The 15,481-nt window shown below is 36.4% G+C and overlaps 1 protein-coding gene across 1 annotated transcript in view; it reads left to right on the top strand.

Moving 5' to 3' along the window:
* Window positions 1-15,346, top strand: part of fastkd3 (FAST kinase domains 3) — a 31,909-nt gene extending 16,563 nt beyond the window's left edge. Inside the window, exons 2-7 of the mRNA XM_051901269.1 lie at window positions 3,196-3,304; window positions 5,118-5,206; window positions 11,975-12,149; window positions 12,232-12,301; window positions 12,411-12,525; window positions 15,068-15,346. Of these exons, the coding sequence (XP_051757229.1) occupies window positions 3,196-3,304; window positions 5,118-5,206; window positions 11,975-12,149; window positions 12,232-12,301; window positions 12,411-12,525; window positions 15,068-15,166 (657 nt within the window). The 3' untranslated portion in view covers window positions 15,167-15,346. The remainder of the gene's footprint in view (window positions 1-3,195; window positions 3,305-5,117; window positions 5,207-11,974; window positions 12,150-12,231; window positions 12,302-12,410; window positions 12,526-15,067) is intronic.
* The last annotated feature ends 135 nt before the right edge of the window (window positions 15,347-15,481 follow it).

Raw genomic sequence — 15,481 nt, 5'->3', positions numbered from 1 at the left:
GAATTTGAACCACTGAATTTGTGAAAACGAATTTGTAAAGCGAAATAAAATGGACCGAAAATTGCTTGTTTAATATTTTAGGTTGTATTTTTAAACAGACTGAATATGTTGGAAGTGAAATCTGAAAGGTGAATATGAATCTTCCATTTTTTAATAATGAAAACGTGGGTGAAATGTTTTGAAATATTCACAGCATAAATATATGACCATGTTGAATTTCAGCCTACAAAAATGCAAGCCCTAAAAATACAATGCATTAAAATGCAAAAATAGTTAATGCAATGCACATTTTTTCAATTAGTGCAATTCAACAGGCTTTTTTATTTCAAACACTTTTGCCATTAATAAACTTCCATACACATTCATATACTTTTAAAACTATAGATTTAACTTTATCATAATCTTTACAACAGTGGCGTGCACAGACCTCTGCGAGGGCAGGGGTGTAATCGCATTCCAGGGGGGGAGAAATGGGAACGCGGGGGCACCGCAGTGCGACCCCAAATGGCACTTCCTTTGTTCCCGGTGCCCCCCACAGCGTTGGTCTGGTTTCACACTCAAATTGATTCTATCGAACCCTGGTGCGTTTGCATTTATATTACATCATCACAGACGTGCAAGGCGCATGACAGAAAACAACGCGGGTCAATAAATTGCGTTTTTATTAATGTGGTGCTATTATGTTCAGCAGAGTAAAAGACACTTGTGTGCGCCGCATGTAGATGGTTTTCCGCTGTTTGCAAGCAGGCTATTTTGAGGAGACAGCTGTTGCCATTCATTTGCCACTCTGATTGCACTCGCAAAGCGCTAATAACACTGCAAGCTCACTCCTGCTTGAATCCAAGATAAATCATCAACACTATCATCTCTTACATCTCTTGTTTTATTTAAGTAAATACATTACAGTTGGCAAAAACGCATGCGCAGGTTACTTTATTTCCTGGAGTGCGCACCCGAGTCGGTGTTGCTTTCATATTCACGCGAACCGTGGCACAGTTCGAGTGCAACCGAACTCAGACAACCTTTTTCATGTAGTCTCGGGTTCGCACCCGGGTTCGCATAACAGCTTTCACATTAGCGATTTTTCATGCGGACCGCGCCCCGTTTCGAACTAAACTGCCAGTGTGAAAGCCCCCTAAAAAACCTTTTTCAATCAACTTCAAAGTTTTTAAAGCTACCTCAACATTTTCTTTGAGCCTTTTATATTTAATTAAAATTTCATAATGTTCAGCGATGCTTGATAACTGATCTTTAGTACACCTGTCCAAAAATTCATGATGGTGAACTAACAAACACATCAATATCAGCCATGAAAAATCATCAGAAAACAATTTAATTTACACAGTGCAATCAAATAACGAGAGTTTTCCATCTACCTACCTTCCCACTAATTCTACCTAACTCAACCCTAGTCTTCATGCGATTACCGGTGGGGGTATTTAAGCACTGTAGCCCGCTGGGTGAAAAACGCAACTAGTCAGACTAGCGACACCTTCAACACTATGCAGGATGCAGGATGTGCTCCCAAGATAATTACTACTACCCACTTTCACAGCAACACTACACAAAAATAAGAAATCCAACATGTCTCAAAAGAAACATGCCGCTATACCAATCAGAGAAAACTCACGTTCAAAAAACAATATATTGCACATATGTACTTACCAACTGGTGATTTCACACGGTGAACAAATTGACTCCAGTGCAAATTAGTTTGCGTGTGTCCAAAATAAGCAATCATCAAACTATAAACATGAGTTTATAGTTTGATGACAACAAACAAAAGTTTAACGCAGTAAAGCAAACTAAGCGAGGACGAGCCCCCAATTTGTTACGATCCCTGGCTCAAGGGAAGCAACAAAAAATGAGGGACACACGTATACCAAATTATAAGCTCAAAAGTAATTTATTTAACTACAAACTTAAGGCAACACTAAATAATAGAATGAAAACAGTTAAAGGAAATAACAGTGTTTCTGTGTCCATCAGTAACATCAGTGTGTAAAACAAGGTGCATGGTTGGAAGTGTAATACAATGTTGAAATGTACTATGCAGAAAGCAACCAAACATAACACAAGCAAAATCCAAAACCAAAACCTCTCTTTTTGCTCAGCTGAAGATCTCTTTTAAAGGGATAGTTCATCCAAAAATGAAAATTATCCCATGATTTACTCACCCTCAAGCCATCCTAGGTGTATATGACTATCTTATTTCAGACAAACACAATCGGAGATATATTTAAAAATATCTTTAGTCCTCCAAGGTTTATGATAGTTGTGAATGGGGGGGCCGTGTTCTGAAGCCAAAAATAATGCATCCATCCATAAAAAAAAGTAATCCATACGACTCCAGGGGGTTAATAAAGGCCTTCTGAAGCAAAGAGATGCGTTTTTGTAAGAAAAATATCCATATTTAAAACTTTTTAAATTCAGTTAACTAGCTTCCGGTGGACGACCATACGCAGAATGTGCAAGACAAGTCGACTTGTGCCAAATGAGTAATCCTCTGACGCGATATATGACACAGGATGTAGGAGTATTGTAAGCTTAGACGCCTCTCGCTGTTCAAACAAATAGGGCTGTGCAATAAATTTAAGCTCCTCTTCTCTTATATCGAAATCCTCTGACATTTCTCTTTAAAAATGATCATTTTCGTCTTATAATCAGTGACCGGTGATTTGTTTTGCTCTATCCTCTGAGCCTCCGCGTTCGCCATTACGTTGTGCGTCAGGTCAAAGGATACTCTTCCGCCGCAAATCGACTTGCACGTTCTGTGTACGGACGTCCGCCGGAAGCTAGTTATTTGAAATTATAAAGTTTTAAATATGGATATTTTTCTTATAAAAACGCATCGCTTCACTTCAGAAGACCTTTATTAATCCCCTAGAGACATATGGATAATTATAAGGCCTGCCTAATGTGAAAGTGTGGCCAATGTGGCCCCTACCCCGAAAGTGAGTTGGCTGGGCAACTTTTCTATCTCATCCTTCATCATAGCAGAATTTACATGGTTTCCGAGTCACAGGCTGAAGGACGAAGGAGTGAGAAACCGAGGAAGCATCAATTTGAGTTTTGAAAATAATTAATTAAAATCTTGACACCTTAAACAGAAACACAGATATCTCTGATCACATGTTCAGTAGATCATGATGTTTAATTTTAATTTAAATGTTCTTTCTTTTGTTGTGACTGTAGATTAAGGATATGGTAGCACTTTTTACGATGGCCAAAACACTGGCACTAAGGCTGCATTTGCTGAGCCATTTGGATGACCAGATCCTTCCTTCACTGAAAGCATGTGCTGGTAAGCGTCTGTCTTATCCCTGTCTTCAAACCTCCACTGCCTGCTTTCCTACATGTTCCAACCTCAGGTCAAGGCGTATATGCACTACAGAAAGAGACCCACTTTTCCTTGTTGCTGGATCCATTCGCCCTTACCAGGAGCTCCTCACCAGTGGAAGTGGTCTGTCATTGTTGCACCACCTTACTTCTGATGAGGACCACATCTTTATGAAACAACTTTCCTCCTGTACTTCATCTCAGCAAGTTCTTCATCTTTTGCGATCTTACCCTTTCCTTTCAGGTATAGCAGCAGCATCTATACTTCACAGACTGGCTGACTTGGAGAATGATGGTGTTCTTCAGAAACCACAGATACTGTTATCAGATTTGGCCCTTAATAAACTTTGTCAAAGACTGGAACATGATTCAGCAAAATTAGAGGATGAAGTGTTGGTTAGAGCTCTCCTGGGCTGTACACGTCTCTACCTTGACCCTCAGAGCCGCCTAGTGCTAAGGCTGGTGTCCGAATGTCAGAAGAGATTGGATTTGGAACAGTTAAGTGTTGAAGCGATATGTGGGTTATCAAGGGCTTTATTTGCATTGGAAGGGCCTGACGGTGGCATGGTAAAACAGGCTATGAATAAGCTCCAAAATAAAGAACCAACTCAATGGAATATGGCAGAGCTAGTTGCGGTTTACAGTATGCTAGCAACTGGTTTGGGTAAAGATGGACGCTACCTGGAGCTTCTAAATGAAATGAATGCTCAGGCACTTCGGCAGGCGCAACGAATGGACCCAGTGGCTATTAGTAAGATTCTAGGCGCTTTAGTGACATTGAGACAGAATCAAGCATTACCACTTGTAATTGCGCTTTGCAAGCAAGCTGTTCATCATGTGCAAAACTTTGCAGATGCAGAACTGACTGTGGTGTTGTCAGCACTTATGCACTATGGACACAGTGACCACTTTCTTGTGGAAGCTCTTGAGCGTCATATGCCCAAGGTTGCCTTTACCGCTCATGCAGAAACAGTAACCAAGGTGATGCAGTATTTCCAGAGAAGGCGCATTCTTTCTCCACCTGTTTTTAACACAGTGGCTGAGAGTTTTGTGTATCGCGCAGAGGAGTACTCAACGTGGCAGGTGTCACAACAGATAGCTGCTCTAGGAGTTTTGGGATATCTGCCGCCTGACACTGGAAGATTGTTCCGAAAAGTGGAGTCTGTTTTGCATGCCCGGTTTTCACAATTTCAGCCCAGAGCTCTTCTTGACCTACTGTATGCCTGTGCACTTCTACAGAGGTACCCACTTAACTTTGTCTCAAAGGTCTTCAGCCCTTACTTCATGCAGCAGCTACAGGGTAAGAAGCAATGAAGAAGCATGTTCTATACTTGGGATCAATTTTTAGGAATATTGTGATTAATTGATCATTTTTATTGGCAATTGATTAATTGTTAATGTAAATGTTGAGAAACTTCATATACACTTTGCCAAGTGTAAAAAATATATAAATATGCTCAAATGCTATTGGTATTTAACTCTCCATAAATGCTTGATACACTGTATTGTAATAAGGAAGTATTTTAATAATTTATGCTGTTTAACATGAATTTAATTAATAGTATAATAAGGTATAGAAAATACAGATTGTGAAAAATATGACATTTACTTTTGATTATGATTTCAAGTGATAAAACACTGATCACAATGTAATTGATGGATGTTGTACTTTAACATACGATCACAGTGCTGTAATGAACAATCTTGTAGAAAATTTACACTTAATCATTAACATGCTTCTTACCTTTTTAAATAATATCTTTTCCATCTCTGCCCAGGGGAGGAGGGCAGTGGGTTGGATCCCATAGTGCTTGCTCAGCTGACCCAACTCTACATGACTGTAAAACTGGAGTGTCCGTTTTATGATGTGAGTAAAACTGCATTTTTCTGTGCTTAGGGTTTAAGGCTGTTTCACACCAAGAGCGAAATGAATCTGTCAGGATGAAAGAAACTTAACTTTTCTTAGTACAATAGAGGGCACAAATCAAATCACCTTTCAGCTAGGGGTGGGGAAAAATTGATTCTTGAGACAAACGATAACTCGTCACCATGATCACCATGATGATTTTTAAATGATTCATACAATAAATAAAGTAACTGTTTTTCTGCAGAAGTACCGGTATGTCTGACTCTGTGCTGTAAGGCAGAGATTCCCATGTTGGATGTTTTTGACAGCCAATCCAAAATATTATAAGTACCCCGAGATTTTAACATTTAACAGTTTTAAAGTTTACAACTTTTTATAACATATGCACATTAATGGTTCTCTGGTTATGGTCATATGACATGCAGATAAACAAATAAAATGTAATCTTTTTTAGTTTGGGGTTTATTTAGAGGGCTGCACGATTTGGTCAAATTATGTTGTGATAGTTGTGTCATATATTACAATTTCAGCTGGGGTCAGGGTTTGCGAAATTTTCATAGTTTATCAATTTTCAATTTTCATGTTTTTGGATTTCATTGTGCTTTCTTTTTTATTTTGTTAAGAAGAAATCAACATACTGGACATTGAGTTCCAAAATGTATAAAATGCTAAATGCATAAATACTTTTAAAAATTGCAGTACATTGTGTAATACAACATCATTACCTTGACAGCTAAATATCATTGTAAGAATGGAAGGTATGGCAAGTAATATACTTTTGTGGAATATTCCTGTTATGGAAAGCTTGTATTCATTTTGTTGATCCAAACGAAACTATTAACTTTACGCTATCAGTTGGTAAATGTTTGCACCTGGTGTGAATTGCTTCATAGGTATTTTTTGTTTCTATTCAAAATCTTCCATGTGATTAACATTAGCACCAAACTTTCACATTTGATGTGAAAGAGCCTTATATGACCCAAATTATACTATTCAAGTTATACAAGCATAATTTTACACATTCTTTTATTACAAAATGTGTCAGAACGGACATCCCAACCAACTTTAAGAAAACCAGAATGCCCCAAAACAACTTAGGGAGCCTATACATGAATGACATTTGGAATAGGTAAGCTCTGTTTTGAGCATGTGAGCCATTGTCAGTTTGAAATCAAGCAACTTAAACTTGTAAATTTGTCAATGGATCCCTACATTACAGGCAATTCTTGAATTTTAGTCTTGGGGTAGGCTCTGAACATGAGCTGATGTAGAACAGCAGAGTATGTCTTGCCTTAAGTCCTTAAAGTTGGGAGATCTTTACATAACTTGTTAGTGATGTCTTTATTTAATGTATGTTTAAATAAATCTGTCATGAAAATGACAGCCACTGTGATTTCAACAACGAATTGAAGTAAAAACATAATTGGTAACACTTTAGAATAACTCACACTATGAAGCATTAGTTAAGCATTAGTAAATCGTTAGTTCATCATTTATAAAGCATTAATAGACATTAATAAGCAGTTTATAAATACACCTATAAATGCTTTGTTCTTGATTATAAGCATATCTATAATGTGTTTAATAAATGTATTTTCATACTTTATTAATGATCAATTTATTTCTAAATTAAGTATTACATTATTTACAAACCAGTTATGTACGAGTTGTCAGTGGTTCATAAGATCATTTATAAAGTGTAAGTAAATGATTAATAAACACTTTAAACATACATTTATATATCTTATTATTTAGACATATAGTAATAGTTACTCAGTGTGTTTAATAAATGCTTTATTAACACATATTCCTGCTGTTCATTGATTCATTGATTAATTCAGGTAGTTATAAAACATTTAGTAGTTGTCAGTTAACTATTTTTGTGAGCTCATCTAAAGTGAGGACTATTCATGCCTCGTAAAGCTTTTATAAAGGAGATTTAAAGGATACAGAACATAGAAATATTTATTTCAAGGAAAAAAATGAAACTTTACGATGGGTAACTTGATATAAAATTAAAAGTAAAACTCAATTTCACAGAAAATAAAAATCCCTGTACTCCTCCAGAAAACGTAACTGTGCAGTAAAATGAAACTAAGCTTTTGCAATCTGATATAAAAATAAATGTCTGTAAAGTGTAAACATTGCTGAATAAAATTACCAGTGCCAACACTGGATTACAGGAGTGCCAAAATACAACAAATAATGTTTTTATAAAACAATAATAATGTAATAAAATATTTCACAATGTCAAAACTACCTCAGTACTAACTTTAAAACTTTAGAGAACAGCAGTGCAGAAGATCACTGAGCCTTTAAATCTCCTTTGTAAAGCTTTACGAGGCTTTACGATGAATAGTCCTCACTTTAGATGAGCTCACAAAAATAGTTAACTTGACAACTACTAAACGTTTTATAACTACCTGAATTAATCATGAATTACAGTAGGAATATGTATTAATAAAACATTTATTAACACACTGAGCAACTATTACTATATGTCTAAATAATAAATGTATAAATGTATGTTTAAATTGTTTATTAATCATTTACTTACATTTCCTAAACGATCTTATGAACCACTGACAACTCCTAAATAACTGGTTTGTAAATAATGTAATACTTAATTTAGAAATGATAAATTGATCATTAATAAAGTATGAAAATACAATTATTTACAATTATTAAACACATTATAGATATGCTTATAAATCAAGAACAAAGCATTTATAGGTGTATTTATAAACTGCTTACTAATGTCTATTAATGCTTTATAAATGATGAATTGACTGTTTACTAATGCTTAACTAATTCTTCATAGTGTGCAGTTATTATAAAGTGTTACCACATAATTTTATTGTTAGATTTAGAAGTTAATACAAAAACTGCCTCGTGCAGTTTACAAGTTTGCATACAATCTGTTATTTGAGTGTTGATTATTATATCTAAAAATAAATAGCAACTGAATTTAGGCTAATAGTTTGGGCTCTCTTTTGGGGCTCCCTATATAGTTTACAGCATTAGCAGAGATATATATATATATTTTTTTTTATCCTTAAGAAACTTTTAATTATATTTGAATTCATTTAAAGACTAAACTACTGTTTAATTTAATAAAAAGCCATTTTGTTTAGTTTTCTCCCCCTGCTGTACCGAACCGAACTGTGTTTTCAAAACCGAGGTATGTACCGAACCGCCAGTTTTGTGTAATGTTACACCCCTAATCATTGGAACTCGTTATGCAGCTATGCAGCCCCATATGCAGCAAACTGCGATGCAATTTGTTCGGACACCTTTCTATCAGGGCCAGCATTAGGTTTTTCAGCAATTTCAGCTACAGTAGCTCTTCTGTGTGATCGGACCAAACAGGCTAGCATTTGTTCCCCACATGCATCAGTGAGTTTGGGTGCCCATGACCCTGATGCCACTTTACCAGTGTTGTGTCTATCCAAAAATCATTATATTTTATGAAGCTAGATAGCAATAACTCGATGAACAACTCAACTTTTTACTTTTTATGTGAGAGAGTTATACGCCATCACACAGCGCCATCTAAAGCATAAAACAACAATTGCAAGATAACCCAGTTTCTAACACTAAATACATAACATTTCCTCCCAACTTAAATCAAAAGTGATCATACACAACAAGGGAGTATTTATTTTCTTGATTTCAACTTTAACCACAGTTTAGCAAGCATGTCTTACTCAAACTACTACGTATGAATCTATTCCTCTAATAGGCGCACATTAGGATGCTTGATAATGGTCAGGTGGCTTAGTAAGATAGGTAGGATAACGCTTAATAGCCTCTCTCCTTTGTACGGTCAATGATTTGTCAATGTTGCCAGTCCCTAATTTGTCAGTTATCACATCCACAAGATTGTCGGTCTTTTCCCCGGCATTCTCCTGAAGCGGATGTGCCTGGGAATTATCAAAACGAACAGGAACTTCTGGTTCCATCTGCGTTTCAGAGGATTGAGTCTCTTGCTTCAGTAGTTGATCTACATGACATTTCCAGGTTCCAGCCCCACCCACGTTGATGATGTAGGAGACAGGTCCCGTTCTAGACATCACCACTCCAGGTATCCATTTGTCCTTTTTTCTGTAGTCACGAACCAGGACGGAGTCTCCAGCACGAAATTCTCTCAACTTAGAGTGTTCTTGGCGTCGTAACTGCTGAACATCCTGGGTTTTAGAAGATCCAGCCGGGTTCTTAGCTTGCGATTGAGAAATAGCATTGCAGGTGGCTCTTTAGTAGTAGCATTCGGAGTGTTTCTGTATGTTAACAGGAATCCATGAAGTCTATGTTGGATTGGAGCTGATCCTCTGGAAGCTTTTAGCGCGTGTTTGAGTGTTTGGACAAAACGTTCAGCTTGCCCATTACTAGAGGGGTGATAGGGCGCAGAGCGGATATGTTGCACCCCATTTGCCTTCAGGAAAAGTGAAAACTCCTCAGCACAAAACTGTGGGCCGTTGTCACTGACAATGATATTAGGGACACCATAATGACTGAAAAGTCCTGGTAAGACCTGAATGGTTTTGCTTGTGGTAGTACTGTCCATAATGGAAACTTGAGGCCATTTGGAGTGTGCATCAACTTAAGAAATGTACACAGACAAAGAAATCATAATTTTACGATCTATAAAAAAGAGCTATGTGTAATAAAGGGAAATGACTCAAGAAAAAACGCTTCCTGTATGACCAAACTTTAAATCTTGAATATTCTGGGGGTCTCTCTTGTGAATTTTGATCTTCAGTTCCTTCCACAAATGCTCTGTTGGATTTAGGTCTGGTGATTTACTGGGACATTGTAACAACTTTATTTTTTATCTTTTTCTGTCTTCTGGAACCAATTTAAACTCTCCTTTGCAGTCTGTTTTGGATTGTTGTCCTGGTGGAAGGTTCACCAAAGTCTCATCTTCATCATCCTGGTTGATGGCAACAAATTCATCTCAAGAATTCCCAGTACATGGCTCCATTCATTTTCCCTAGATATTGATTCTGCTAGTATCTTGAGAAGAGAAACCATATCACAATGCTTCTACCTCGAAAACATCACTGTTGGTATAGTATTTTTAGGGTCATATGCAAAGCCATTTCTCCTCCAAACATGGCATGTGGTATTGTTGCCAAAAGTTAGATTTTTGTCTCATCTGACCACACTAAATTCTCCCATTAGTTCAGACCTTTCCAAATGTTGTGTAGAAAACTTCAAATGAGCTTCAACATACCTTTTCTTCAATAATATAGCTTTCTGTGGTGAGCGTGCATGGAGGCTGTGGCGGTGGAGTGCATTTCCTATTGTTTTCTCTGTGACAACTGTACCTGCTGCCTCCAAGTCTTTCTGGACCTCTTTCCGAGTGGTCCTTGGTTCTTGGGCTACACTTCTGACTAACATTCTGACCCCCTGATCAGAAATCTTGCAAGCAACTCCTTTGCATGACCAGTTGATGGTGGAATGATGTTCCTTTCAGTTGTGGAAAATGGCCCCAATGGTGCTTACAGGAACATTTAAGAGTTGGAAAATCCTTCTGTAACCAGTACCGTTGTTATATACGGCAAAAATCTTGTTGTGAAAGTCTTGGGAGAGCTCTTTGCCTCTACCCATCATGAGATGTCCAATACTTGCATCCAGAGGTCGATAAGCCTTTTTCTAACCTAACATGCACTAACCCAACTGATTCTAATTTGCACAGGTAGGAGGTAGAACTACTTAGTGAAATCTGTTGCTTTCTTGACCTGCCTTGCCTTAGTGTACTGCTTTTTCTTAGTGTGTTACATTTTTTACTGTGTCATTTCGCTTTATTACACATAACTTTTTTATGGATTGTAGTATTATGATTTCCTTATTTGTATTGATTTCTTGAGCTAATACCAATGTCTTGTCAATTTTATGTGAATTTCTGCATTGGAACTTTGTATAATAAAAAAAAATGTTAACGTATTCAATACGTTATTTTACCTGCTGTATGTATCACTCCTTGACAGGTGCCATTGTGATGATATAATAAATGTTATTCACTTCACCTCTCAATGGTTTTAATATTGTGGCTGATCAGTGATACAGTATAAACCATTTTTGATAATATTGCCATTAACGGGCAGCTAGCAAGGTATGATATATTAGTTTTGACTTTTAGCATCTAATATACATGGGTAACACTTTACAATAAGGTTCCATTATTGAACATTGGTTAATGCATTAACTTTTGTGTTATTTTAATAATGTATTAATACGTGTAAAAATTAACTTTGACCTAGATTAATAAATGCTTTAGAAGTTTTTTTTTTTGTTTGTTTTTTAAATTGGTAGTTCATGCTAACTTAAGTAGTTAACTAATCTTAACAAATGGAACCTTTAAAGTGTTACCTATACATGTATTTAACAGTAATATAAATTTGTTGTTAGAATGTAGTTCAAAATACACAATTGCTAAGTTGGAAAGGAGGACACATAATAAATACTTCAGAAATAAGATGATCTTTATCTTATTTTTCTGGATCTTGAAAGTGACCTAATGTGGGTGGCCCAAAAATGGTGTTTGGACCTATAAATGCTTCATAATATTTCATTAAATTAATCAGTATTTATGTCAAGGTGTGTAATGACTCTGTGTTTTTATTTATTAAGCATCATATGACAAACTTGAACATAAATCTAAAATTTACTGCTGGGACTTAAAAATGTCTGTAGTTGCAGAAACATCCATTTATTTTGCTTAGTTATTCATAACCAACAATGCTCATTTCCTACACTTACATGCAGGGTCCACGACTTTCGCCAAAATTTCGTGTTAAGTCATTTTTGGCTTCTGGACAGTCTTTGGAAACTCCAGTGGAACCTCAATTCTACAATGCTGTGAAGTCTGGCCTAGTGGATCTGCTGGGAGCTCGATCTTACTTTGCTTCCAGAGTACTTACACCATATTGCTATACGCTAGGTAGAGACTATGTAAAAATTGTACAGCTTTCAACTTCTCTGTGGTTGTATATGCCAATATTTTCTTGTTTGTATATCTGCAGACATTGAGATAAAACTAGATGAAGAAGGTTATGTCCTGCCTGCCTGTCATTCAGATGAAGTCCATAAGAGGTAATGCATGTCCTGCTATTTGCAAAAAAAAAAAAACAGGCACTGATGTTTAATGATCTGTATGATTGCATGCATATTCTGAGCTCAACATTAATTTATGTATTATCAGAATTGCTCTCTGTATTGATGGGTCAAAGCGCTTTGCAGCTAATGCAGAGAAACTACTAGGCAAGGAAGCCATCAAGCAGCGTCATCTGAGGATTCTGGGATATGAAGTTGTTCAGGTAGAACCAACATCATTTCTCTTAACTTTTTATTTACAGGCTCTCTGCTTTACTAAAATGATACTTTCATATCATTTGCATGTTTCGTAGATCATTTTAAAATTTCTAAAATGTATTTTAAAGGAACAGTTTGCCCCAAAATGAAACTTCTAACTTCCTAATTTTTTCTTCTATGAAACAGATACAGTTGTGGTCATAACTTTACATGCACCTTGCAGAATCTTCAAAATGTTAGTAGTTTTATCAAAATAAGAGGGATCATAAAAGTGCTTTTTTTTTTTTTTTTTTTTTTTTTGTCACACTTTAGATTAGGGTCCAATTCTCACTATTAACTATGAATTCTGCCTCAATAAAGTTCTCATTACTGTTTATTAATAGTTAGTAAGGCAGTTGTTAAGTTTAGGTATTGGGTAGGATTAAGAGATGTAGAATATAGTCATGGAGATTAAGGCATTAATATGTGCTTTATAAGTACTAATAAACAGCCAATATTCTAGTAATATGCAAGCTAATAAGCAACTAGTTAATAGTGAGAAATGAGCATTGGACCCTAAAGTGTTACTGTTTTTTTTTGTTTGTTTGTTTGTTTGTTTTTGTTGTTTGTTTGTTTTTTGTGCTACCCTGAATAAGCTATCAGTTCATCTTGGGAATGACAGATACAAGTCCTGCACAGTGGCCAGAGGGATTTTGAGCCATTCCTCTTCCAGAACAGTGGCCAGATGGCCACTATGTGATGATGGTGGAGGAAAACATTTTCTGACATGCTCCTCTAAAATATCCCAAAGTGACTCAAAAATATTTAGATCTGGTGACTGCAGGCCATGGTAGATGTTTAACTTCACTTTCATGTTAATCAAACTGTTCTGTCACATGTCTTTCTGTGTGTATTGGTGCATTATCATGCTGATACATGGTACCCCCTTTAACCATTAGATGCACATGGTCCTCCAGAATGGTTCGGTAGTCCTTGGCAGTGATGCCCATCAAGCACAGTAGGGAATGACATGATATTGCAGCCCAAACCATCACTCTGGGCACGCAACAGTCTGGGTGTTAAGCCTCTTTGGTGCTTCTCCACACCGTAACTCCCACGGATGTGGGAAAGACAGTGAAGGTCGTCTCATCAGAAGACAATTTGTTTCACATTGTCCACAGCCCAGCACTGTTGGCACCATTGAAACCGACTATTGGCATTGGCACGAGTTACACACATGATGTACAGTTAAGCCGTGTGTTAGTTTGAACGGTGACAGCTATTATGGGAGTGGCTTGATGCAGTGCAGGAGATGCAGATAACTTAGTAAAAAAAAAAATGCTGTCTGCTGTGCCATTAGAAAAATGTCCTTGTCCCTCAAGAAACTTTAATTAATGATGTCACGTAACAAATCTACTTCCCAGGTAAAGTTAAATAAATTGCTAATTACAACATTGAAATAAAAATGTAAAGCCTGTACAAATACTAGAAATCTTGAAATAATGGAAATAATTGGGAATCATGTATCAAACAGTACATATTTCAATTATTTATAACTTTTATGTTATTTTGGTTGCTTGGCTGTTTCCTTATTAAAAAAAAAAAACAAAAAAAAAGAACACACTCCTGATGAAAAGTGACAAGTTTCTGGACCTTTATATGATGTCATTACGTTGTTGTCTTGCCGACAGCCAATCACTGCATTGCTGATCGTGGTTTCGAGTATCGATATATCTGCCCTTTCCAATGAACACAAGAACCCGCAGTAATCTCAGACAATTTAATCCAGATATTTTAATCAAATTTCTTTGAAAAACCAAATTAGCCAGCGATCAGTTATCATGATTAGAAGATCTGGCATCTGTCAAATAATCTCAGACGTATTAAGCTAGTTATGGAGAATGGACCCCAGGTCACAGATGAGCCTGAGGAATGCACACCAACAATTTGTCTTCTTTTAAAATATGTCTCCCATTACGTTGTGTGGATTGTGATATTTTATGTACAGCTGTGCTATTGCTCTGCTAATTCAACCTTCACACTCTGATCTTACTGATGGAATGTAAAATCAGTGAATTGGCCACCAGGCCACATATATATAGGCTTGAAACCTTCAACACTATACTGGACCAGTGCTTAAGTTTAATTATCCAACCCCTGTATTTAAATAGTCTTCATTGTTATTTCCCATTAAATGGTATACAAAAGTTTCAAGCTCTGAACAAGGATAAACTGCTAAAGACACATCATTTTCATAATATGAGCACTTTCTTTTTTCTATTTCTATTCTCACTCTCTATTTAAGAAAAAAATCCTTGCTACAAGCACTTTGCCGGAATAACTGGGACTTGACACTGCACTTGCATACTGCTGCACTCATATTGATTTTATTGCTTCTATTGTTCTCATTTGTAAATCGCTTTGGAGAAAAGCATCTGCTAAATGATTGTGTAAATGTAAATGGATAAAGGGAGTGTAAATGTAATCCATACAACTCTAGTGATTTAATCCAAGTCTTCTGAATTCATACAAATGTCATTTTTTTCTCTTTCTTTCTTCTCTTTCTAGATTCCATACTATGAGTTTGAGAAACTCAAGAATAAAGAGGAGGTTGTGGAATATCTGCACAAGAAGATTTTTCCTAACAGCTACAGACTCAGCTGGTAACATCTGGATCACTAAATGCATACTGAACTCCTATTTCAAAAGCAGTGCCCCTTCCAGTAGATTTATTAGGTATATAGATGTTTTTCAATTTACAAAAAGTTGTGTACTGAATTTTTTTTTTTTTTTTGCTCTTAATGTGAGATTCTATGTAAATTCTCATAATAAAAGGAGTGCATAAGATTTTGTCAATTATTGTTTCTCACAAAATGACACCGGCACATTCTTACCCGAGTCATTTCCCATTTCTCTGTTCTCACACTGAAATGGTTTCGATTTGTTGCCAGTTTTGAACCACTGGCATCACAGAATTGCACA

The sequence above is a fragment of the Ctenopharyngodon idella genome, chromosome 7 (assembly GCF_019924925.1).
Source record: "Ctenopharyngodon idella isolate HZGC_01 chromosome 7, HZGC01, whole genome shotgun sequence".
Classification (NCBI taxonomy): domain Eukaryota; kingdom Metazoa; phylum Chordata; class Actinopteri; order Cypriniformes; family Xenocyprididae; genus Ctenopharyngodon; species Ctenopharyngodon idella.
Note: the sequence above shows the minus strand (reverse complement) of the source record. Positions and strands in the feature narration are given on the sequence as shown.